Source organism: Mya arenaria, chromosome 3 (assembly GCF_026914265.1).
Source record: "Mya arenaria isolate MELC-2E11 chromosome 3, ASM2691426v1".
In the NCBI taxonomy this organism is placed as follows: Eukaryota; Metazoa; Mollusca; class Bivalvia; order Myida; family Myidae; genus Mya; species Mya arenaria.
The window spans coordinates 86957743-86984489 of record NC_069124.1 but is presented as its reverse complement, the minus strand read 5'-3'; the positions used below and the strand labels follow the sequence as shown (position 1 = coordinate 86984489).

The following is a 26747-nucleotide window of genomic DNA, read 5'->3' as shown; positions in this document are numbered from 1 at the left end:
TGAGGATTAAGGCATGTTTATCAGAAGTCTAATTTTTAATTACTTGTCAGGATACCCAATTTAATCAACCTAAATTCTTGTAAATAAATAAATAAATAAATAAATAAATATTGCAGGTTTAATTGAAGGATTTTTGTGACAATTTAGACTTTGAAGCACCTTTTTCCTCCATGTCCTTCTGGTTTAGTTTTACTATGAAAGCCAACATATTTAAGAAGGGCATCAACTAGAACAGTATGTAATTGCTGACACAGATTCCGAGGAGGCAGACCTGGAAAAGCCAGCTAGACGTTGAAATTGTAATCAATTAGAAAAGTTACGTGAGATCTTAGTATGGGCTGATGGGTTGTTTCTTTGGCTGAACATTGAGGCTACACTCTAAAAGGTGTTGACCAAATGCTCATTTGTAAATCCTGATATTAGCCAGTGTTACTATCAACTGGTTATTGTAAATACAAGTAAATACTGTACTTCATGTTTTTTGTTCATTTAATGAATTATTTAAGACTACAACATATGTAAAAAAAATAATCCATATAATAGACACTTCAACCAATTATCACACGGTGTGTGACATCTATAGATCTAGCAATATATATGTGTGTGAAAAAAATACTAACATGTTACAGCATGCACATTATACTAATATTTAAACTTTAAGCATTACAGCATCAAACTGATGAAACAATTTAATGAAGTAACTATTTGAAAGCTTAAAAATAATGCATTCTAAAGCCATATCACACAATCAATATATATAAACACATGAGTTCTGTTTAAAATTTCATCTCATCATTTACTGTTAGTTGAACAGGAAGAATTCATATTCCCACATATCTGGGGAGTATTCTTCATTGAGGCAGTCAGTTAGACCCACTTCTCGTATTCGCTCCTTCATGTAAACCAGGCACTTCTCCCGGCCTTCACATGATGTCTCAGCCAGGAGGTTGTGCTGCCTTCTCCTTGTCAACAGTTTGTTTCCCCCAACTTGTGGCATCTTCTTGTTCAGGTGCTGGTTGTTCATGAAGAATGCCGGGAGGCGGCCATTCGTGTACGACTGTTGCAGGAAGTGGACTGTGTCAGAGAAGCGGTCAGCCAAGCAATCAGGTGCCCACTGAAAAGGCTCGCTCTCAGACAGGAGAAAGTTCATGACAGTCTCAACATGGTAGCTGGGAAATATGCCCCGGTCTAGCAGGTTTTTCCGGTCACAGGCTGTCAATATAGCCTTCACTATCATCAAGCACACTTTATTGCATGACTGATTATAGCTCTCTGCATTTCGTCTGTCCACGGCAACTGCAAAAGCAGAATCAAAGTCATCATATCGGACCTTCCATAAACAATTTGGATTTACAAATCCAGAGTTGCTACCCAAAGGTGTTTTAGGCTCACTGTCTTCCATTCTAGGTGTCCCATACAACAATGGTGACTGAAGAGGTCCTTCTGTTGCCATGGCAACAACAGGGATTAGATCGACCTTGACCTCTGCTTCTCCCAGGCCAACAATGGCTCGGGTGTCGATGCTGAGCTGCAGTTGGGCTGTTGTTGATCGTTTTACAGTAAATGGTAACTTATCCATATCAGATCTCCACCTTGTATACAGATTCTGAATGCATATGTCAATAACCTCCTCAGAGAACTTTAGCAAATGTTTTGAAGAAAGACATTGTAGGGTATCACCATTTATATCACAGTGAATGACCATGTCTCTCTGTGACCCTTTCACTGTGGCATCCTTATCTAATGTAATGACCACCATTCCAGGTGGTACCAGCTGGTGGTCACAGTTTACTTCATGAATGGCACCATCAAGCTTGAGTGGTGATTGAAGCAACATAAGAAAATCACATGTGTTAACTCTTGACACTTTAGTTCCATATTTGGTGGACCCAGATGGAATGAATTTCACAAATCTATACACATCAGAATGAATTGCACCAATGTTTTCTAACTCACACTTAACCAGATACAAGACATAGTTCACAACTAAGGAAGAAGCCCTAATATGATCCTCTGTAAGGGATGAAATTCTTTGAAAGAACTGCATCAATTTCATAGAACTTCTACCAGAATTCGTCTCATCAAAAGAAAACTGTCTTGACAAGTTCCAACCCATTAGAGATTCAAACATTCTGAACTGTTGCCATGTTTTTGATCGCTGTCCTGTGCCAGAATCATTCTCCTGTAAAGTGGCTGTGTTGGACAGCATTGGTGAGCTGCCCACCCTCTGTCTGCGCACCAGGGTACGGCGGGCCAGTCGGGGTGTGGCGAGAGCTGACTGGGTCTGGTCAGCTGTACCACCTTTCAGAAGCAGCCGGTCCAACTTGGAGAAAAGCTTAGCAGTAGTTTCTTCGAGAAACTTTGATAAATCTGTCTCAACAAGACCAGTCTTTGGTCTGATATAAGGTTGGTAGAACAGTTTTACACCCGCAGCCTTGTGTATATCATCTGTTTGTTGTGCTAGCGAAGATGCTAGATCACATGTTTGCAAGCCTTCATGATCATTGGAGACGAATACTGTGGAATCTTGGTTTATATCAGTGTATTCAACTTGGCTGGAATGTTTGTATCTGGATATCAAAGCCTTGAATATCCTTCTGCTTTGACACGCCAAAAGAACAAAAAACACTAGTCCTATTAACACTGAGATTATCACTATAACAGTATTCCATGTTAAGTATAGTTCTACACTTGAAATGATATCACTGCAGGGGTCTTTTTGTAATTCTACATGATTTTGCTGTATATCTTCAATTTCTGGTTCAAAGTCTGATTCCGCTTCATTCTGCCCTTCAAACCTAAAGAAGGTTCTGAGACTAGAATATAAGTCATCACCCAAAACATTCTTGATCACATGTGCCTCACTGGATACCACTGTAACAACGTCATCCTTGCTTGTTTCCAATGTGGGTGAAATTTCTAATTTTGAGCTATCCTCACATCTAAAAAGTGTAAGGTTAAACTTGATGTAGTCCATTTCATCCCCAAGTCACCAAAACCTGAAAATAAAGAAACAATGTCATGTTAATAGAAGGACCTGCTCTCTGACATACATGTATATCCTCACAAGGGGCGGGGTGTAGCTAGAGGTAAATACATACACTGTATACATGTATATGTACACAAGATGACATTACCGAGGCGTAGCTAGTGGTATGTACATACATTGTATACATGTATATGTTCAAACATGGCATTGCATGGGTGTAGCTAGTGGTATATACATACATTGTGTACATGTTTATGTTCACAAGATGACATTACAGGGGCATGTATAGTAGTATACATAATGTACATACACTGTATACATGTATATGTTCACAAAATGATAAAACAGGGGTATAGCTAGTGGTATCATATCACTAGCTATACCCCTGTAATATCATCTTGTGAATATATACCGTATGTTAATGTACATACATTGTATACATGTTTACGTTAACAATGCACATGCTTTATGCACATTGTTAACATCTGATAAGACATAGCAATTAAAGATTATTAAAAATCTTTGCTAATACTGAAAAACTGGCCACAGATATAGGGTAAAATGGGGGGTCGGGAATGGGTAGTCCCTTCACATGAAAATTGGTTTACATATAGCTTCATTCCAATGTGATATAATGCCATGTTATATCATCTTAACATTATTGATATTCTTAGTTACTTCATCATCACCTGCAGTTAGGGTTGAAAGTTGGTTAAACTTATCTAACTCCCTCATGAGCAGATACACAGGTATTATCCGGAAAACTGTGTATACATGCATATTTCATCCTGCATGTAGCTATCTAGCAAGTTTTTGATGGTGCTGTTATCACTGTTGCTGGAAGGGCATTCTTCTAAAAAAAATACTATATTTGAAAAGTGTTTCAGAGTATCTTTTTTGAATTATTGCTTGAAAAAGCCTGCATTTGATTGCAAGTTTACCAGTTTATCCAAATGTTACTTTCTTCAAGAGTGGTCTTAACAACATCAGGATTTTATCAAACACAGAAAGCAAATTGTCATCTGCATAATTATACCAGAATAATACCACTGCCAGAATGAGTTTTAGAGTGTTATATTTATTTAACCTGCATAGATTCTTTTACTTTAAACATGCATTAAAGCTGCACTCTCACAGATATACCATTTTTACAACTTCTTTATTTTTTGTCTTGGAAAGAACACATTTTTGCGTAAAAATTTGCAAACCAATGATAAAAGATTGCTGACAAAAGATCTGATCGCAGATTTTCATATTTTCGTTCAAAAATTAATGTTTTATGGATAAAACCATCATCTGCGATCCAATTTTTTGTCAATAGTCTTATATGACTGGTTTCCATGGACTTTCGCCAGAAAATGGCTTGTTCCGAGACAAAAAATAAAAAAAAATGTTAAAACGTTTATCTGTGAGAGGGCAGCTTTAAGAAGAAATGAATAATCCATAATTTTCATACAAATACAACCATTAAAAAAATCCTTTGAAAATAAAAAAGTTAGCAGATTCAGAGGAAATAAACCGTTTGGAAGAAAGGTGCATGGCTGATGAAGGGTCACAGACATTACGGACCATGGACATTACGGACCAGACACAACGGACCAGATTTGGGGACATTACAGACAATGATATATAATTTTACTCACAGTTTGTTTTAATTTTATCGCATACCATATTTGCAGACAATGATATATAATTTAACTCACAGCTTGTATTTACTTTAGAATGTACCATATTTCGGGACATTATGAACCATGAACTATACATCACTCACAATTTGTTTGAGAACTAAATTTATGAAATGCCATATTTTAGGTCATTATGGGCAATGATTTATCATTTTACATACAACTTCTGTAAATTTGTGAATGTGAATATTTATTTGTACTTATAGGTGATCAATTGCTTTCTGAAATAAACCTTGGTTTGTCATATTTGTTTGTTTTCCGTTACATTTGTTTTAATTGAATGGTTCAGTGAAAGTGCGCCATCACACTGGGTTTTCACACTTTCATGATTGCCAATTAAAGGTTGTCAGTATAATGTTTGTTTCTTTTATGATATACCGCCGATAATTATGGGCCACAATTACAACTAATTCACACTGATTAATGCAAAAGAAATTGCCAGTTTTAAACATCAGTTGGAATGAATACATTAAAAAAAATAATGTTAATAACATTATACGTATTCATGAATTGATGTCAAATGAGGTCTGATCACAAGGACAGGTTGCATTGTTTTGACACACCCTTCCCCCGCCCGTTTTTTTATCATTTTTAGTAAGAATATGATGTGGTAACTGTAACTTGTGATAACTGGCAAAAAAAATATTTTTTTAAATTTTTATTCTATTACCTTTGGTCCTTGGTTGTATGAAGAGTCTGATTTTATAAACGATATATACTAAATTAGGTAACTATTAATCTTACTATGGATAAATACAGGACTCACAGAAAGTGTAAGTTTTACATGTCAGTATTAGCGAACTCTCCCTGTCAGTACCTACAGCCGTAAATTTTATGTCAACACCGCTCCTATTACTTCCGGGTGTCCCAAGGTAATACAATCATTTTACAATAAACGGTTGTTTTATCACCGTTTAGTTAATTGCGAAAGATGAGAACTAATTCGTATCTTTAATTTTACAGTTATCTTTAAAAAACATGAACTTAAAATATGTTTCTTCAGATATTGGTCAGAGTTTTGCGTTTCGTAACATATTTTCGCGGTAACGTTGGTGGTAGTCTAAAATAATAGACGTGTTATACGGGATTCTTCCAATCCCTAACGTCTAAACGGGAATGTGCAAAAAACGGGGGTGTTTTAAAAATATTGAAATTCTTTTAAGTGAAGTATTTTATGGTTGAAATTGATCATAAAGAGTTATTTTCATATTTTACCATGTAAGTGAAATGTTATTTTGCACTAAACAAGCATTTCATGCATTAAAACAAGTTGTTTACCTTTCCAACAAAACGAAAGTTGACTGACACTGACAACAATTATGCGAAGGGGGACAACTCTTTACAATCGTAAGAACTCGGCCTCCTCCGACAAAGCTTCGAGAAAGACCTCGTTATACAATCGTAACAACTCGGCCATGGCCGAAATGTTCCGAGCGATTTAAAACTGTGCCCTGAAGCCTTGCAGGTGCCCTTCATGTATATATCGTTATGTTTTGACAGAATGAAATGAAGAAAAGCCGTCAAACTCATAATTATAAGTTGGATATTTATTTTTTGTGTACGGAAATTATTTAAAATAACATTATCTGGTAATATTTCTTGTTTTTATGATATTTTATAGATGCTATATGCTTTAACCCGGAATCCTGATCGGAACAACTACCCACTTTTGATACTAAACAATTTGTACGTGAAGGATTTGCCATATCAAAAATCTAAAAAAATCCGTCAACGTACAATTATTTGGACTACGTTGGTGGCAGCCAACAGTTTTTGGCAGAGGTGATTGTTGCATAGCCTGGACACTAAAACATGGACCTTCAGTCCTTTGATATTGCTATAAAAGTGATATTATGAAATAATCATTAGACAGATTAGTAAAAAAAAATGTACATTGGCAGATTTTTTTACGATTTTTGATATGGCAAATCCTTCCGAAACAACCTTTTTTCGACCACAACCTATTTTCGAACGCCCCCTGAACATAGGTAAAACACTTCTATTTTGCGTCACTTTCGGTAAAAAATAACCTCCAATTGTTAACCATAACAGTAGAACTGTCAGAAAATTTCATTTGAAAAAGAATGGAAATGCTAGTTTTTAAAAAAAAAATCAGTTTTACTTGAAACAACACTAATTAGTCCTTTTTAATTAATGCCAAATGAAACCCTTCATTTAGAATGAATTCAAGTGTAAAATACTTCTTTAAAATCGTATTGATTTTGTTGACCAGTTTTAAGTTTTCTACCAGAGCCTAAAACCTATGCCTTATAGTTTAGTAAGTATATAGTGCAAAACATTAAAAGCGCATCAAAATGGTATATTGCTTATTCTAAAATCAATGAAATTTTATCTACAGGTAACTAACTATATTGAATAAAATTATACATATTGCAGCCTAGGCAGGTCATATGAGTCTCATTTAAAGTTGGACCAGTGATACCAGGGTTCATGATGGGTGAATTTATCATTTTGTACCCATGTGAAAGCCATTAGAAGGGATGATGCATTCCTTTGTCCCACTTGTGGTGATAAGTAACTATAAAATGACTGTATGGCAAATATGTAAACATTTAATTACTTTTCAAAAATATAAAATACTTTAAACAGTTAAAACAAGTTATACAAATTGATATGAAAAATATTGTGCACAAACTTTTATTGTGAAGTATAATTAAAGGTCATGGTCAAAAACAGGTATCTAGGTTAAATACAACATGTGACAGCCGCCATTTTGGATTCAAAATGTAAACAACAGACAATTGAAACAGATTTTATTTTTTTATTTTTTTTTAAAGATGAATGATTGCTTTAAATGGTACACACAAACATTTATCTTTTATTATCACTTATTTATGATTGAAATGTAAATAATCCTTAGCCGGTCGAAAACAGGTTGTTCTGGGATAGAAATTGTTTTGAACCAATAGTGGGTAGTTGTTCCGATCGGGATTCCGGGTTAAAGCATATTGCGTCCATAAAATATCATAAAAACAAGAAATATTACTAGATAATGTTATTTTATATTTTTTTTGTACACTAAAAATAAATATTCAAGGAATAATTATGAGTTTGATGGGGTTTTCTTCATTTTATTCTGTCAAAACATAACGCAAGACTGGAGTTCACAGTTTTACAACAATCGGAGCACTTCGGTCCTGGCCGAGTTGTAACTATTGTATTTACAAGGTCTATCACGAAGCTTGTCGGAGGTGGCCAAGTTATTACTTTTGGGTCGATTTGTTCTGCTTGGCATAATTGTTGTCTATGTCAGCCAAGTTTCGTTTTATTGGAACGGTAGATCATGTGTTTAATGCTTGTTTGCAAAATAGCTTTGTACTTACATGGTAAAATATGAATATAAACCTTTATTATCCATTTCAAACATAAAATACTTCACTAAATACAATTTCAATATTTTTCAAACCTACCCAGTTTTTGCACAAACCCATTTAGACGTTAGGGATTGAAAGAATCCCATATAACACGTCTATTATTACTATATATAGATCAGGTAAACATGTCCAGAAATTCCCCTTAGCACATTATTCTAAACAACATCATATATTTCCTAAATTAATTGACCAATTTTTATACCTGTTTCACTCTTGGAAAGGTGGGAGGGATGTCCCATTCCTTTCGTCTAGATATTTTTTATAATTGCAGTCAAGATATTTTTTTTAATTGTAGTGCAAATGGTGCAATTTGCTGCATTTTTAGCTGAACTAATTTGCTATATAGTCCAACTATAAAATTTCTGTTTTTCATAATTTTTTTGTATTCTTTGAAGTTTAAGTTATTTACTAAACAATTTAACAAGGTAGTGAGTAGTACCGGTAATGTTTATATTGACACAGGTGATGTACCCATTGAAATGTGTAAAATACGGCCTCCCTGGAGTCTACTGTCCTTTAACATATTTACCGGGGATCATGTGAATCGTGCGATTGTACGCAAATAATAATTGAATGAAAGTCAATGAATATTGAACAAGGACCTATCAAGTTGAAAAAAATACCTCTATATTCAATTATATTACGGCGACAATATTGCGAGTGTCACCTTCAAGCTGGCTAACATCACCCGCACACGCATGTATTTGCTTGAATAATGATGAGATATCCAGACTCATAGGAGGCATGAAGAGTTTGCATTTAGACATGTTGAAATTCTTAAACAGAATGATTTTTTTGTTGTTGTAAACTTTCAATCGACCCTTTAACTTAAATTGGCATTCTTGAGTTCTGATACTCAATTGCAATGTCAGGGTGAGGAGTCACGTGGCTTCAACGGGGTTCTCACATGGACCACAATGGTCAAACTGATGTGAACAAACAAGAAACGTTTGACGTTAAATTCTAAAGAACTTTTTGACAGTTTAGATATGAAAATATTTCTCGGTCTATTAAAAAGCTATTTTTCTGCTTCTACATGTGTGAAAATTAAGATTTGCTTGTATTTGAAAGATGCAATCTGGCCAAAATTTCAACTTGATGGAAATTCTGTTGAACAATGCAGGCTGTGTGTGGCGTGAATTTTTCGCAAATGGAGTACTAGTTTCCCATCAATTAACACATCATTGTTTAATTTGAAATCAAAGGCCAATAATGTTCTTGATTGGAAAGATGAAGATCCATTGCATTTCACACCTAATGCCAGTTTATTATGGGAGGAGTTGGAGAGAGCCACAAATGTGATTGGATGATGTGTCAAGCGAAATATTCCTGACACACCTTCTGGTTGATCAGCCAAACATTACAATAGCAGCTAAGCACCCAGTTATACGGCTGACACACCTCCTTGCCATCAGTTAACTATTGTAACGGTCCGCTGTAGGCTGGGGATGTGGGTTCATAGTGTAACGGTCCGCTGAAGGCCAAGGATGTGCGTTTATAATGATATTCCGTTATAAACAGAAGTACGTTCGTAGTACGTATGTAAACTTGGTATTATGCAAATTAGCAAAACCCGGGCTCTGTGTGAATAGAGAATTTAGTGTATATAAAGACCAGTGGACCCCTTCAGGGTCGAGCATGCTTTTCTCTGAAGGGATCTGTTGGTGTTTATCTAGACGCCGCCGCACGTTATAAATGGTCGGAGCAGTGGGATTATGACAATTGCCGGAACGGAGGTGCCTTACCCTTAAGATTCCCAGACCAAGACTCGGGACGAGTCTTCTCGGAGGGGAAAGTAATGTAACGGTCCGCTGTAGGCGGCGGATGTGCGTTCATAGTGTAACGGTCCGCTGAAGGAGGCAGATGTGCATTTATTATGATATTCCGTCACTTATGACATTTAAACACAATTTAAGTTGTGATGGAGTCAGGGCAGGGTCAAGCCATAATGCAGCCAATGGGTGCGGGCAGACCTTGATAAGCTCAAATAAACAAACTATCTTGTTATCAGTTGCTAGTGGCACACCATGGGGCATGGATGTTTGAGGCCTTCACCTTGTACTTCAGTTTCAAATCCAAGCTGATTTGGATGCTTTGCTTGCCATTGCATTGTTTTTTGAGATAGAGAAGAAGAAGTCGTCATCGATGGTGGGTCCGCCCCTGGCTCACAGACAACAGAAGGCTTCAGTATTCGGTTTTCAGGATCACGCCAACAATGTTTGACGACATACTCCAGCGTCTAACACCTCGCATTCAGAAAAGAACACCAAGTTCCGTAATGCCCTTTCTGCTGGCCTAAAGCTTGCGATTACGCTGAGGTACATGGCATCTGGGGACACATACGCCTCCTTGGCATAATACTTCCATGTTGCTTTGTAGGGTTGCCAAACTGAGCTGGAACATCTGCCTATCTAGGCCATATCAGCAATAGGTCATATGGTCCACTTTCCCCAAATATTCCAATTTTAGGGAAAAGTTTTGAAATTTTTTCAAAGAAATGTCTACAGTGGTCGAAATAAGCATAAGAATGAAAGTCCTGCAGATGTTAAATGCTTTTTGGGCTTTCTCAAGATCTGGATTTTAAAAAGCTGCGCTTGATAAAACAAAACAATGGCAAGTTTTAAGATTGTAAGAATAACGAGCTTGTTTATCCAAATGTCTAATTCTGATGTCTGTGTTCAGAAGACTACTAACAGTATAGAGTAAAAACAACCACAGCTGGTATTGTATGGAACTATTAATATTTACATGTATGTGAAAAGATGAAAAAATCCAAATGTCATCAATAATTTGTCAGCATCTGTCATGTCAGTCAGAATTTTGAATGTGAAGAATTAATTGAAAACAACAGATTCAGAAGATGCCAGCTCAATTAGTGATGAAGATCAATATTTGGTCTACTCTTGAGTCATATACTTATGCTGTCGTCACAAATCACTAAATGCCACCGGCCGACGTTGTAAATGCCAGTTTTCACTAAATATCGGCCAGTGGCAGGACTGTGGCAGTTACGATCGGCCGGCGGCAGTCGGCATTTTAGACGTTGCCAGCAAGCAGCCGAGATTTTAAGAAAAAGTTAAATTTCTGGCGACGTCGTGGCGATTTTTTCTATTTTTGCAAATCAGCAGGTGGCAGGGCGGGCGCATTTTTTGTTCGCGCGATGGCAGGCAAGTGGCAGGCGGGTCGCAGGGCGATTTTTCCTCCGCGATCGAGACCTCAAGAGTCTACAAAAATCGGCCGGTGACTGCTAGAAACTAACTGCCACTCTCCAGCACCCGGCCTGCCACCGCTCTGCCACCGACATGCCACCAACATGCCACCGCCCGATTTCAATATATCGGCCGGTGGCAGCGCGGAGGCTGGGAGGTGGCAGTCAATGTCGGTAGGTGGCAGGACTGCGATCTGCCGATTTCAGACTACCAGACATTAGTTTATAATGAATTGACTATTACCATACATAACAGTTTCCATGGCGTTCTTAATTGCACCAGATCGACTAAGAGACTTAAGAATAGCGGAGTTAAGATGGCGGCTTCGAAGAAATGAACGATGACGGCAGTTTGTTCTTGCTGTTCTTCGCAGAGCGGTGGTAGCTAGATCGCTCAATCGCCGGCCGGCGGCAGTTGTAAATGGGCTGTCCCCCGCCAGGTCGCAGGGCGGTGGCAGTTTAATTCTAGCTGCCGCTGCCCTGCCACCTAACTGCCAGTTGCCGGATATTTTGGGGTGTCACGTTTCCCGCGAGCCTTTGAAATTGTCGGCGGCATTTTGTTGGCAGTTATATGTGACTTCTCTCAGCGATGTGTAAAATATCGACCGGCGGCAGCCAACATCACGACTCTGCCGATGTCTAAAATCGGCCGGCGGTATTTAGCAATTGTGACGCTAGCATAAGTCTGTTTTAAGCTTTTGTATAATTGGATTCATAATGCGATTAATTCAGATGTTATTTCTTTATCACTGTATTAGTACCTGTATCTGTTTTCAATATTGAACCTTCAAAATTTAATGATTGTCTCTACTTATTTTCAGAAAAAGATGAGGGTCACTTGCTCTAAGTGTTTCTTCGAACATATCAAGGCCAGCTTTAGAAAGCCTGCCAAGCCGAAGTACAGCATTGTAAGGCCAGCAAATGTCAGTCCTCTGAGGATTGTACCAAATATCATCACAAAACCTCCATATGCAGATTCAGGTATATTCAATAACTATATAATAAAAGTTAGTAATAACAATACTTTTACTATTTATGTCTACTCACATAAGGGATAGGATTCTTTTTCATGTTGTGCTGGCCATCTGTCTGTCTGTCTGTATGGATGTATGAACTTTGTTCGTGCAAAAACTCCAAAAGTGCTGTAGGTATTTTGATAAAAAAAATTCAAAGGAATGATAAGTACCAAGCTTAGATGTGCATTAATACTTGCATAATTATTCTGCTCAAGTTATTTTTCAGTGAGATATTGCCCTCTAACTTTTATGCCCCCCTTCAAAGAAGAGTGGCTATATTGCTTATCACATGTCGGTCAGTAGGTTGGTTTGTCAGTCCATCTGTAGACCAAGGCTTGTCCAAGGGATAACTCGACAAAACCTGGACCTATGGTCATCAAACTTGACATGAAGGTTGTGCCTGACCTGTAGATGGCCCCCATTGATTTTAGGGTTCATCTGGTCAAAGGTCAAGGTCTCGGTGACCTGTAATGGGAAAAGGTTGTCGAAGTTGTCCAGTGATAACTCAACAATGCTTAGACCTATGGTCATCAAGCTTGACATGGAGGCTAGTCCTGACAAGTAGATGACCCTTATTGAGTTTAGGGGTCATCTGGTACTCGACAATGCCTGCACCCATGGCCCTCAAACTTGACTTGGAGTTTGGGCCTGACCAGTAGATGACCCCTATTGATTTTAGGGGTCAAAGGTCAAGGTCACCATCAAACTTGACATGAAGGTTGGGCCTGACAAGTAGATGAACTCTATTGATTTTAGGGGTCAAGGTCACAGTGACCTTGAATATGAAAAGGTTGTTCTTCTCCTAAGACTATGTCCCTGAAACTTGACTTGAGGCTGGGCCTGACCAGTAGATGACAAGTAGATGAACTCTATTGATTTTAGGGGTCAAAGGTCAAGGTCACAGTGACCTTGAATATGAAAAGGTTGTTCTTCTCCTAAGACTATGTCCCTGAAACTTGACTTGAGGCTGGGCCTGACCAGTAGATGATAGACATTGAAAGCAAAAAGCTTGTCTGTGTGATAACTCAACAATGCCTGCACCCATGGCCTTTAAACTTGACATTCAGGTGTGGGGTGACCAGTAGATGACCCCTATGGATTTTGAGGTCATAGAGTCAATGGTCAAGGTCATAACTCATATAGGTCAATAAAATTTACATCATATTTACATATTCCCTGCTGCTAAGAGGATTCATGTTTATCTGCAAATATCCGTAATCATCTGAACATCATTAAAATTTGTACCTACTATCCTCACACTTTGAATAGTCATAATCTTAAAACTTCCTCAAACACATCCAATATCAATGACAAATCAGCTGTCATTTTGGTCCATGCATTCATTAAATTGTCCAAATATTTATGACAAAATGGTGGTGAGGGGGGCATAATATTTGACAAACATCTCTTGTTTACATATTGTCAACATATATCATAAGTTTGTTTGCACAAAATATCCAAAATTATCCCCTGGGTTTTGATGAATCTTCGCAGGAATAATAAGTTTCAACCCTTGTTAAGCTTTTACATTTTTTGACATTTTTGCCAGGGTAAATTTTCACAGAGTTATCATCTTGTACATATTGCACATGGAGCGTTAAGTTTGTCGGTTCAAAATCTCCAAACCTGCTGGAAAGATTTTGATGAAACTACACAGCAAAGATAAGTGTCAAGCCTAGTTTTGTATTCAAATTACTTTGACTATCAATTAATTTTAAGTAATACTAGTATACGTTGTTGTTGTTTTTTATGTTTTTTTGCCATATATATTCAAGATGGCTGACTGGCAGCAGTTTTTTACATTGACATTTATTTGACCAAAAATCAATATTGAATTATAATACAACATTTGAGCGTTTGAGTTCACCACATGGCACTCTTTTTTGTTCTTACATTATTTTTCCTTTAGTAAATTTTAACGCATTAAAGTATCCACATTTATTATAAAATTATGCTTTCTGGTGGTTTGAAAGTGAAATAAAAATGATATTCCACTGTATGAAACAGTGAAATTATCAATTTGATATTTTTCACTGTTAAGAAATTGTTACCTGCTTTCAAACCCTAAATTAAACATCAGCACACACAAGGCTTGGACACAAATTGAACGACATAATTTCTGAAATGATGCTACATTCGCATTCAAATTGACTTGCTTTTCTGAAAAAACTACAATTAAATGTCATCTTGTATTATTTTTAGGCATATGTATATATAATTATATATATATATAATATGTGGTTTTAGTGTAAGATTACAAAGCATATCACCTTGTGAATACCAAAAGTAAATATTTGACTTGTGGCTACGCCGCTCATGACAAATAACTCTTGGTACTCTATCATGAAATTACACTGAAACAAACATTAATTCTGTATGTTATTGACCAATCATTGTTATAAGTTTAGAAGACTTGACACTTACTGGGGCACAATGTATGCACTGTGAGCTATTCTGATTGCTTGTTATCCATCTCTCATCATCTGGACAACTCAAGACCGTTATGCAGGATTCAACTGAAGCAGTCAAATTCTTAAGTCTTCATGAAACTTTGTCAAAATGTTTGAAAATGTTTGTTAAAATTGATATTTATGCCAAGTGAAGGAAAAAGGTCCTTCTTTTCCCTTACTCTTGTCTGTGCTGTTCATGACAAACTTTAAAATGTAATTATAAATGTAGTTACAAAATATTGGTTATTTAATTAGGGGAATTACCACGAATCACAGAGCCAGAGATAAAAACCCAGTCACAGATCAATGGTATGTGGTCAGCTTGTAAACTGGCCAGGAAAGTACTCAACAGGGTTGGAAAGTCAATTAAGGTGAGAGATCAATGAGAACATTATTATATAAGACCCTAAACACAATGAAACGTAGAAACATTTTCAAAGCAATTATGTTAAAGACAGTGTCAATGAGTTGACCAAATTTGTTGATAATTTTTTTGTAAAAAATTAATATAGTATTTAGCTCTACTGGCCAAAGGCCAGAAGAGCTTATGCGATGGTAATGTGTACGTAGTATGTGCATCCGTGCGGTCGTGCGTTCGTGCGTCAGTAAACAATTGCTTGTGAACACGATACAGTCTTCAGTTTTGATTGTATCTTGATGAAACTTGTACAGTATCTAGATATCCATTAGAGCTGGGTTCCTTTCGAAAACCAGCCAGATCCGCCCATGCATGTCTAGATTATGGCCCTTGATAGTATAAAAAAATGCTATTGTGTAAACAATTGGTTGTGAACACGATACAGTCTTCAGTTTTGATTGTATCTCGATGAAACTTGTACAGTATCTAGATATCAATTAGAGCTTGGTTCCTTTCGAAAACCTGCCAGATCCGCCCATGAATGCCTAGATTATGGGCCATGAAAGTTTCAAAGAAATCCTTTCTATTTTTAGCCAGGTCTGCATGAGCGAATTCTATTTTTAGCCAAGTTTACATGTACATGTAAATTCAAGTCTAGAGTTAAGGGAGACAATTTGCAAGTCTAGGATTTTGAGAGACAATTTGCTTTTTGCTTCTGCAGCTGATTTTGTGAAATACTCTGCCTTGTTCTTGTTGAAAGCCCAATGGCCATTTTTTAGCTTTAAGTTCTGTAGTTTGCGCATTCATCTTAACAAAATTGGTTGTGAATGTTTAAGTTATGCACCTGGTGTCATTACTGGCCACACCCAGGGTTCACAGGTTTGGTAAACATAAATCTGGAAAGGTTTGAAAATCTTTTTGTGTGTTCGTGCATCCATCTCAGCACAATTGATTGTGAATGTTTGTTCAAATTGATCAATGTTGTCCTAGGATGCCCTTGACTTTGACCAACTTTTTTTAACTTTTAAAACTACAGAAATTTTTACTATGAGTACAGTTTTGAAAGCATTTTTTTTTGGTCAGATGACTTTTACTTGGCACATATTAAAATAGTTCATGCAACTTATCTGCTTAAAATACTTTCTGGGCTCAGATGTGGAACGTGCTACGTTTTCAGGTAACCCAAACACAAAACATAAACTATACGTCTGTTGCCTTTTACCCATACATACATGCTCTGGATTGATATGACCACAAAAGCCATGCCAGTAGAGCATAGGCCCTTTTGGGCCTCTTGTTTTACCTTATTAGAAAATTAATGTGTACTTGATATGAAGGGTTGTTTCGTTGCAGGTTGGTATTACGACGGACGAGATAGACCGTATTGTCCATGAGCTGTGCCTATTCCACAAGGCGTACCCATCACCCCTTAAGTACAAGGGCTTCCCAAAATCAGTTTGTACCTCCGTGAACAACGTTGCCTGTCACGGGATACCGGACAACAGGCCTCTGCAGGATGGAGACATTGTTAATGTCGATATCAGTGTAAGTGGCAACTTTGTCTTCCTCTTAGCTTCTCTTAATAGCTGCTTCTTCTCTTAATAGCTGCTGCTTGGAAGAGGTTTGCTGTCAATGTTGAATTCAAATCATTTTCGGAACCTTTAAACTCCTTTAGTTTTTACTAGGGATGGAAACCGGATACCAAATCGGTATCCGGATATTCGTATCAAGTATTCGAATACTATCCAGATACTCGTATCAAATTGTTTTCATAATAAGTAAATTTCCTATTATATGTCACCCACCTTCTGTCATTTGACATAATTGTCCACTTAATTTATAATTCGTCATATGGCAATTTCACTTTTTCATTCATTCTTTCTCAATCTTAATAATTTATAATGTTATAATCAAAGCTAAACAACGCATTTTACATCATAAAACTCATGATGAATACCACATAAACACCTCGCAAATTTGATAGTCACTTCGGCCGAGGCGGTTGCTTGGTTACTGCCACGTGCTTTCGAGTTTGTTATTTATCAGCAGGTTTCAGGTTAAATGACTCTTTGATTATTTGATAGTCGATTGTAATTTTATTTCATTACATTGTTTGATTTAATGCAATACCTACAATTTCTGCGGTGTTTTGTAATGAAGGATATAATTGTGGAAAAGATAAGAAGACAAAAAGCCGATCTGATTTTTCTTTATTTACATGCATGTTCTTTTTTATTTATCAATAAACTAAACATGTTTACATATCGTATGAAAAATAAAATATTTCTAAGTTTGCTCAGTACCAGACCAGCGGATGAGAACACTCGTTCGGATGGAACAGATGTTGGAGGCATATTTCCGTAGTCGTGATACAGGAATAACGATTAATAGTTCAAAACACAATTACAAGATGCAAAATGATGGAAATTTGATTGAAAAGTGAAAAGATAAACAAATTTGTTTTTGTATTTATTGTTCAGATAGCAATAATTTCTTCATGCATATTCATCAAAAATAAGATTAGTCATTAATAGCTTTTATTGCACGACCCTTATCTTGTGATTGGACGATCAATTCCTACGGATTAATGATCAATCCCATTAATACCAACTAGTGCCAATTAGTGTAAATTAAGTACATCTGAGATCATTAAACAACACTTGTCATTGTAAACAAGGTCATAGAAATTCACACGGTGCTGCACAAGGACACAATATCACGTCTTGTGCAAACACCCAATTAGCAGACGATTTGTGACACATACCCACTTCACGACAGACACTGTTGATCACCTGAAATATTTCATCTGAAAAGTTTTATAACAATTGCTATGTCTCTGCTAAGCTATTTCATTGAAATTTTAATTCTTAACAAATATTTGAATACCCATTTTGGTATCCGAATACTTGCGTGATATCCGGATACTCGGATACTCGGCTAATCGCTTCCATCCCTAGTTTTTACTAATTTCCTTTAGCTTGATTGTCGGGAAAGCTGAAAGCTGAAAGCTTATAGAATCATGCTGGAGGTAGTTCTCTGGGTATAAACCAGTACTGGTGTTCACTTTGAGAGGCTATGACCTCTTGGGTGAGAGGAGGACATCTATACCACTAGACCACTCTCAGGTTACTTTTCAGCTGTATTGAAAGCAAGAATTAGCTACCAGCCGTTTTTAAACTAATATTGATATGTACAGAAAAACATTCACTTTGTTTGTCAAGACAAACTTAAACATGTTTAAATATAACAGTTTTTAGGATTCTGATTTTTATTCAAATCATTGAAATACATAGCAAAAGTCCTTGAATAAAAGAAAAGTGGACAGATCTTTGGATGTTATAAATCTAGGTCTTCTTCCGTGGGTTTCATGGTGACACATCTGAGACGTTTGCAGTAGGGACTATTGATGACGATGCAAAGCGTCTACTGAAGGTTGGGAAAGAGTGTCTCCACAGAGGGATCAGTGTTTGTAGACCCGGGGCACGCTTCTGTGACATTGGCATGGCCATCAGGTGTGTAGGTCAACGCTTCTGTGATATTGGCTTGGCTGTCAGGTTGGTAAGGTAACGCTTCTGTGATATTGGCATGGATGTCAGGTGGGTAGGTCAAAACTTCTGTGATACTGGCTTGGCTTTCAGTGGGGTATGGTAACTCTTCTGTGACATTGGCATGGCTGTCAGGTGTGTAGGGTAATACTTCCGTGATATTGGCTTGGCTGTCAGGTGGGTAGGGTGATACTTCTGTGATATTGGCATGGCGGTCAGGTGGGTAGGGTTACGCTTCTGTGATATTGGCATGGCCGTCAGGGGGGTAGGTCAACACTTTTGTGACATTGGCTTGGCTGTCAGGTGGGTAGGTCAACACTTTTGTGACATTGGCTTGGCTGTCCGGTGGGAAGGATAACATTTTTGTTACATTGGCTTGACTGTCAGGTGGGTAGGTCAACACTTCTGTGACATTGGCATGGCCGTCAGGTGGGTAGGTCAACACTTTTGTGACATTGGCTTGGCTGTCAGGTGGGTAGGGTTATGCTTCTGTGACATTGGCATGGCTGTCAGGTGGGTAGGTGAATGTTTCTGTGACATTGGCATGGCCATCAGGTGGGTAGGGTAACGTTTCTGTGACCTTGGTTTTGGCCCTCAGGTGGGTAGGGTGATGCTTCTGTGACATTGGCATGGCGGTCAGGTGGGTATGATCAAGCTTCTGTGATATTGGCTTGGCTATCAAGTGGGTAGGGTAAAGCTTCTGTGATATTGGCTTGGCTGTCAGGTAGGTTGTATAACGCTTCTGTGACATTGGCTTGGCCGTCAGGTTGGTAGGATAACACTTCTGTGACATTGGCTTGGCCGTCAGGTGGGTAGGGTAACGCTTCTTTGACATTCATGATTGGCTTGGCCATCAGGTGGGTAGTATAACGCTTCTTTGACATTGGCTTGGCCGTCAGGTGGGTAGGTCAACACTTCTTTGACATTGGCTTGGCTGTCAGGTGGGTAGGGCAATACTTCTGTGATATTGGCTTGGAAGTCAGGTGGGTAGGGTAACACTTTTGTGATATTGGCATGGCCGCAATCTGGGTATGGGTAGGTCAACACTTCTGTGACATTGGCATGTCTGTCAGGTGGGTAGGTCAACACTTTTGTGACATTGGCATGGCCCTCAGGTGGGTAGGGTAATGCTTCTGTGACATTAGCATGGCCGTCAGGTGGGTATGGTCAAGCTTCTGTGATATTGGCTTGGCTATCAAGTGGGTAGGGTAACGCTTCTGTGACATTGGCATGGCGGTCAGATGGGTAGGGTTAGGCTTCTGTGACTTTGGCTTGGTCCTCAGGTGGGTAGGGTAATGCTTCTGTGACATTGGCATGGCGGTCAGGTGGTTATGGTCAAGCTTCTGTGATATTGGCTTGGCTATCAAGTGGGTAGGTTAACGCTTCTGTGATATTGGCTTGGCTGTCAGATAGGTTGGGTAACGCTTTTGTTATAATGGCTTGGCTGTCAGGTGGATAGGGTAACGCTTCTGTGACATTGGCTTGGCCGTCAGGTAGGTTGGGTAACGCTTTTGTGATATTGGCATGTGACTTTGGCTTGGCCCTCAGGTGAGTAGGGTAATGCTTCTGTGACATTGGCATGGCGGTCAGGTGGGTATGGTCAAGCTTCTGTGATATTGGCTTGGCTATCAAGTGGGTAGGGTAACGCTTCTGTGACATTGGCTTGGCTGTCAGGTAGGTTGGGTAACGCTTCTGTGATATTGGCATGGATGTCAGGTGGGTAGGTCAACACTTTTGTGACATTGGCTTGGCTGTCAGGTGGGTAGGTCAAAGCTTTGGTGATATTGGCTTGGCTGTCAGGTGGGTAGGGAAACGATTCTGTGATAATGGCATGGATGTCAGGTGGGTAGGTCAACACTTTTGTGACATTGGCTTGGCTGTCAGGTGGGTAGGTCAACACTTTTGTGACATAGGCTTGGCTGTCCGGTGGGAAGGATAACATTTTTGTTACATTGGCTTGACTGTCAGGTGGGTAGGTCAACACTTCTGTGACATTGGCATGGCCGTCAGGTGGGTAGGTCAACTCTTTTGTGACATTGGCTTGGCTGTCAGGTGGGTAGGGTTATGCTTCTGTGACATTGGCATGGCTGTCAGGCGGGTAGGTGAATGTTTCTGTGACACTGGCATGGCCATCAGGTGGGTAGGGTTATGTTTCTGTGACTTTGGCTTGGCCCGCAGGTGGGTAGGGTAATGCTTCTGTGACATTGGCATGGCGGTCAGGTGGGTATGGTCAAGCTTCTGTGATATTGGCTTGGCTATCAAGTGGGTAGGGTAACGCTTCTGTGACATTGACATGGCGGTCAGGTGGGTAGGGTAACGCTTCTGTGACATTGGCATGGCCGTCAGGTGGGTAGGTCAACATTTCTGTGACATTGGCATGGCCATCAGGTGGGTAGAGTAACGCTTCTGTGACATTTGCTTGGCCCTCAGGTGGGTAGGGTAATGCTTCTGTGACATTGGCATGGCCGTCAGGTGGGTATGGTCAAGCTTCTGTGATATTGGCTTGGCTATCAAGTGGGTAGGGTAACGCTTCTGTGATACTAGTATTGGCTTGACTGTCAGGTATGTAGGGTAATGCTTTTGTGACATTGGCTTGGCCGTCAGGTGGGTAGGGTAACGCTTCTGTGACATTCATGATTGGCTTGGCCGTCATGTGGATAGTTCAATGCTTCTTTGACATTGGCTTGGCCGTCAGGTGGGTAGGTCAACGCTTCTTTGACATTGGCTTGGCTGTCAGGTGGGTAGGGTAACGCTTCTGTGACCTTGGCTTGACCGTCAGGTGGGTAGGGTAAAGCCTCTGTGACATTGGCATGGCCGTAATCTGGGTAGGGTAACGCTTCTGTGATATTGGCTTGGCTGTAAGGTGGGTAGGGTAACGCTTCTGTGACATTGGCATGGTGGTCGGGTGGGTAGGGGTATGCTTCTGTGATATTGGCTTGGCCATCAGTTGGGTAGGGTAACGCTTCTTTGACATTGGCTTGGCTGTCAGGTGGGTAGGCCTGGAGTAGTTCCTTTGACATTGTCTTGGCCGTCAGGTGGGTAGGCCTGGATTGGCTTCTTTGACATTGGCTTGGCCGTCAGGTGGGTAGGCCTGGATTGGCTTCTTTGACATTGTCTCGGCTGTGAGGTGGGTAGGCCTGGATTGGCTTCTTTGACATTGGCTTGGCTGTCAGGTGGGTAGGCCTGGATTTGGCTTCTTTGACATTGGCTTGATCATCAGGTGGGTAGGCCTGGATTTGCTTCTTTGACATTGGCTTGGCCGTCAGGTGGGTAGGCCTGGATTGGCTTCTTTGACATTGTCTTGGCTGTGAGGTGGGTAGGCCTGGATTGGCTTCTTTGACATTGGCTTGGCTGTCAGGTGGGTAGGCCTGGATTTGGCTTCTTTGACATTGGCTTGATCATCAGGTGGGTAGGCCTGGAGTGGCTTCTTTGACATTGGCTTGGCCGTCAGGTGGGTTGGCCTGGATTTGCTTCTTTGACATTGTCTTGGCTGTCAGGTGGGTAGGCCTGGATTGGCTTCTTTGACATTGTCTTGGCTGTCAGGTGGGAAGGCCTGGATTGGCTTCTTTGACATTGGTATACGAGAAACAACTTCAAATTTTTTGAATTCCACTGCATTGATATTTGTAAACAAGGTGAAGATCTTAATTCCTAGTTGAATGAGGTTATGCGCCAATGGAGGGTCATTCAGTAGGATGAGCAGCCTTGTTTTGGAATTGACTTCTATTTAATATAACTATGGAAAAACCAAACCAATTCCAAAACTAGTCAGATAATAAAATAAAAAAAACATGTGGGTTTTTACTCATCTATTGTACAACAATACAGGAATCTATCATAAATCTCTATAAAATAACAGTTACTGCATTAATTATCCTCTTAATCGAAATTATACAAAATTGTGCTTTATGTTTGTTGTGTTTAATTCAATAACTTGACCAGTGGATGCAGTGCCTATTATTTTTCATCTTCTGAACCTTAACATCACAATTATTCAAAGGAGGCAACACAAATAAAAGTTTTTTAACTGTAACTATTTCAGTGAGCATGCTGATGCAAATGGTTTCGCTGTGGTTCCAAACATTATTGGCCATGGCATTGGTACATACTTCCACGGACCACCAGATATCTACCACGTTGGTAAGTGCAATCACTTACATAGCCTTGTAATGATACAATAATTTGAATTTTTCAACAATGACAAAACAGTGTAATGCCTTATTTTCATATTTGTACTGGGGATAGAGTTATTACTGCTGTTTTTTACTATCATTCTTGTTCCTTTGAATATTATCATTATTGTATACATGTGCCTTGACATGACATAATTTTGGTAAGCCATGGTCAAGTTGTCTTAACAGTTAATGTGCCTTTGAATTTAACTTTGAACACTGCTCGCTATTGCCTACATGAGAGTTTGTGGTCCATTTACTGCCCTCACAGGTTTGGATGGACTGTTCTGTTATATATAATCATGGCGATATATCTTGGTCCCTGATATACCTTTCTTCAGTCACAGGTGGCTCATCTTTGAATGTGTCTGTTATTTTTTTAAATTTTACTCTTATTGTTTTATGGGAGTTTATCCGTTGAACTACATTGACAGGTTCGCTAGTTAGGCCCCTTACATATTTGTATAATAATACTAATTGCTATATGTTCTTCCTGAAGCTAATGATAATTGCTTTTGTCAAGGTGGTGTTCAGGGCAGTCATTATTACTGTGATAGCTATAGTTTCAACCTTTTATCACCAGTGTTCAATATGGTTTTCCTGTTCCATCTGTTTTATATGAATTTGAAAGTAAAATTGATACAATAAATACATTCACTATGAAAGTATGCTTTTTTTTCCCTTCAGAATACGTCACGGAAGAAACAGAAAAAGAAATGCAACCAGGGATGACATTCACAATAGGTAATTCATAGGCCTACTACAGTACATGTGTATTTTCAAATTTAGTATTTTTCTGCTGTTCCTTTCATATAAATCAAATATCCATTTTATGTTATAAAATGGAAGTATTTATCATTAGCCCTGTAAGTGTTATTTTCAAATTGTATTTTCAGATATTTTTACTAATAATAAACACACCCAGTTAGCCTGGATTAGGTAAAGCCAATGTGTGATCTCTTTCTACATCACAATCATTTTATTAATTATGCCAAGTCAGATTAATCCAAAATTGCAAGATTGTGTTAGTATCATGTTGAATTTAATCCCCATATTGTAATTTGTTGTTCACTTTGTTTATAGAGCCGATCATCAGTGAGGGTTCAGACGAGGTGCAGAAGCTGGAGGACAATTGGACGATTGTGTCTGTGGACGACAGTCGCTCCTGCCAGTACGAGCACACTATCCTTATAACACAGACTGGCTCAGCTATACTTACAAAATACTTTGATGACTACGAAGAGATCTGATAAACATGACTTATATCATTATACCACAAGATAGATACATGTATATATTTTTTCACATATAGGCATAAAAGTATTGCACCTACTCAGGGCTACTGACATGAAACTTTATAGAAATGTGCACCCATTTCACTTCATGACTGTTACAAGATTTTTATGACCTTTAGAAAAAAAAAATATCTCATTTTTTTTGTTTCATGTAGCACCGAAATTATTGCACCTACACTCGCGAAACTTTATAGGAATGTTGATCAGCATAGGAAATTTTGCACTTTCATTTTTTGTATCTTTTACTTTGTCTTACAAGAGTTATAGCCCTGTAGTTGGTAAAAAAAGTCCTTTGATCTGCAGTGAGCAAAAAATGACCAGAGGCAGCATATAAACAGTTGTGGTGCCTTTTTTGCTGCTTTTTTGACAGCATTAGTTATTTTCAACATTCATATCCAACTACGTACATGTATGTGTAAAGTGCTTGAAGAAGATTGTTGTGATTATTCTTGCAAAAATTGATATATCCGTCAATATGAGATCATTTATTTGTAATATTGCACAACAGATTAATGGACACATTTTTAATTGGTGCTGGCTAAGTGTTTTTTTTCTATTGTTTGAATGTTTGCTATTCAAATAACATAATATGAATACCGATAAAAAATATTCACATGTTGTTGTACAATATGTAAATAGTTGTTTTTGTTTTTTGGTATTCATCAGTTGAACAGTACATATAGTTAATTGTGCTAGTTTATAATTAAATTTATACTAACATTTGATTTCTGAAAATAATTATGCTTACTTAATAACATTAATGAAAATGTTTCAGTGTCTGGTTCAATTCCAAGCCAGCTGTTCAGCTGTTATGACATGACAGTGGTTACATTGATAATCATGTGTGCGCAGATTTTATATTTTATATTTGTTCATGTTTGGGTAAATATTCATTATTTTTGCAAAACAATAAAATGTTTGAAGACAAAAAATGCCATACATTTGCTTCAGTCCCAAAGAATATAAATTGTATGTTATTCCATATTTAGAAAACCTATGCTGTGTTTATATGCAAATCATTTGGCTTTGTCGAAGCGATAGCCATTTGTTTAACAAGGTTAATTTGAAAAGATTGTTGTAACCTGGGACCAATAATAGAATCTTGTGTAATGATCTTACTCCCAGTTAAAACTGACATGTACTGAAGTTGGACGTGTTTTTCATTCATGAAATATATCTTCACACACATTCAGCCAACTTTGAAATTCCATCCTCTTTATCTACTGACCATCTACTGTGACCTTGACCAATGAGAGTTTCAATCTGCGAGAAACGGCTCCATGTGCTAATCTACAATTGTGTGAGGTTTGATCAAAATCTGGGAGTAGAATTGTTTTTCCCAGTCAAATCAATCAAATCTAATAATAAAAAGACAAGAACAACTTAAAAATTGCTGAGCGCTACTCACCTTCCTATGCTGCTGTGCAATTCTCTGAAGTTTGATCAAACTCTCGATTAAAAGTGAGTGCTGAGATACAAATTATAAGTATAACATTTTATTAAGTAATTGACCAGAAAATGTGATATTGACCTGTCATGCGAGAGGAAAAATAAGGGTATTTGCGGGCTGTGTGTTTGATCAAAATCTGATTGAAAGTGAGTTACAGCTGAGACAGGATTTAATATGATGAAATATCTAATTAATATGATGAAATATCTAAAAGACTCTTTGACCTCTTAGTGTGACATTGACAATTAGTAGAAAAAACGTTATAGCTGATATATGAATTATTGCTATGAAATCCAATTTGTATAACATTGACCTCAGTGTGACCTTGACCTATGAGTCGGAATCTACGATCGGCATGTCTTATCATTTGACAAATGAATGCATGCATGGGCTATCAACTCCAGGCCTGTTAGAACTGTGGCGGTCAACGACCTTATTTACACTTCCATATACATCTAAATCACATAGTTTCCAATCTGCTCTTATAGCTACGGAACTGTGTTCTGCATATTAAGAGGCTTGCTAAAAGAAGCGCTGTAAGTATTAATATGTTATGTAGTAAATATAGTGTGAATACGCTGCGTTTTTGTTTATTATGCAATTAAAATAACAGAAAAAGCAATTATTTTAGTATCAGCGAGTTTCAAAACGCAATATAAAAAGCAGAATGCGCAAATAGTTTCATAATTAACGAATACTGAATCAAAATTAATACATGTATGTAAATTTGTATACACTTCGGCCAGGGTACTAGATACTATCGGTTTTAAATAGAATATGGGTAGTAGGACAGGTTTATTCCCTTCAAATTATGCACCTGTCGATTGTAACCACGGCCCACCCAGGTCCCGGGATAGCGGTGGAATTGGGCCGTGTTTTCACCTTCCAGGTGTCCCCGCAGTGCCAAGTGAATGTGGTGGTTTTGTTTTCGCGTCGAAATAGCGGGGAATGGGCCTTACCTAGTTATTCCGGGGAGCAGGGGCATTTGGCGGGGATTTTACCAGCAGTTTGTCCCCTCAGGACGGACATTTTACCCGGGATTGGCTGGACCGAAAGTCAAAGTCCCCGCTATTCCCCTGACTTGGGGGAGGGGCGTGGTTACAACTGGCCTATGTACATATTACTAAAGAAACGTCTACATGCTTTATCTGTGGCAGTGCATTGCTTATAAAACATAAGTTCCA

At 38.4% G+C, this 26747-nt stretch overlaps 2 protein-coding genes across 4 annotated transcripts; one reads left to right on the top strand and one right to left on the bottom strand.

The window, feature by feature from the left end:
* Positions 1-475: 475 nt before the first annotated feature.
* LOC128227512 (uncharacterized) lies at positions 476-5521 on the bottom strand. 3 transcript variants are annotated; one of them, XM_052938135.1, is made up of 2 exons: positions 5441-5521; positions 476-2999 (listed from the first exon to the last, which is right to left on the bottom strand). In XM_052938135.1, exon 2 carries the CDS (start codon positions 2975-2977, stop codon positions 803-805), a length of 2175 nt encoding a protein of 724 aa, XP_052794095.1. In that variant the 5' UTR covers positions 2978-2999; positions 5441-5521; the 3' UTR covers positions 476-802. The 3 variants fall into 3 exon arrangements, with proteins under 3 accessions (XP_052794095.1, XP_052794096.1, XP_052794094.1); XM_052938136.1 differs by having other exon boundaries at positions 5419-5504; XM_052938134.1 differs by having other exon boundaries at positions 5345-5494.
* On the top strand, positions 5511-25045 carry LOC128227513 (methionine aminopeptidase 1D, mitochondrial-like). Its single transcript, XM_052938137.1, has 8 exons — positions 5511-5546; positions 12099-12258; positions 14999-15114; positions 16455-16646; positions 18450-18613; positions 22689-22786; positions 23506-23562; positions 23902-25045. The coding sequence occupies exons 2-8, from the start codon at positions 12105-12107 to the stop codon at positions 24066-24068; spliced, it is 948 nt and encodes a 315-aa protein (XP_052794097.1). The 5' UTR covers positions 5511-5546; positions 12099-12104; the 3' UTR covers positions 24069-25045.
* Positions 25046-26747: the final 1702 nt, after the last annotated feature.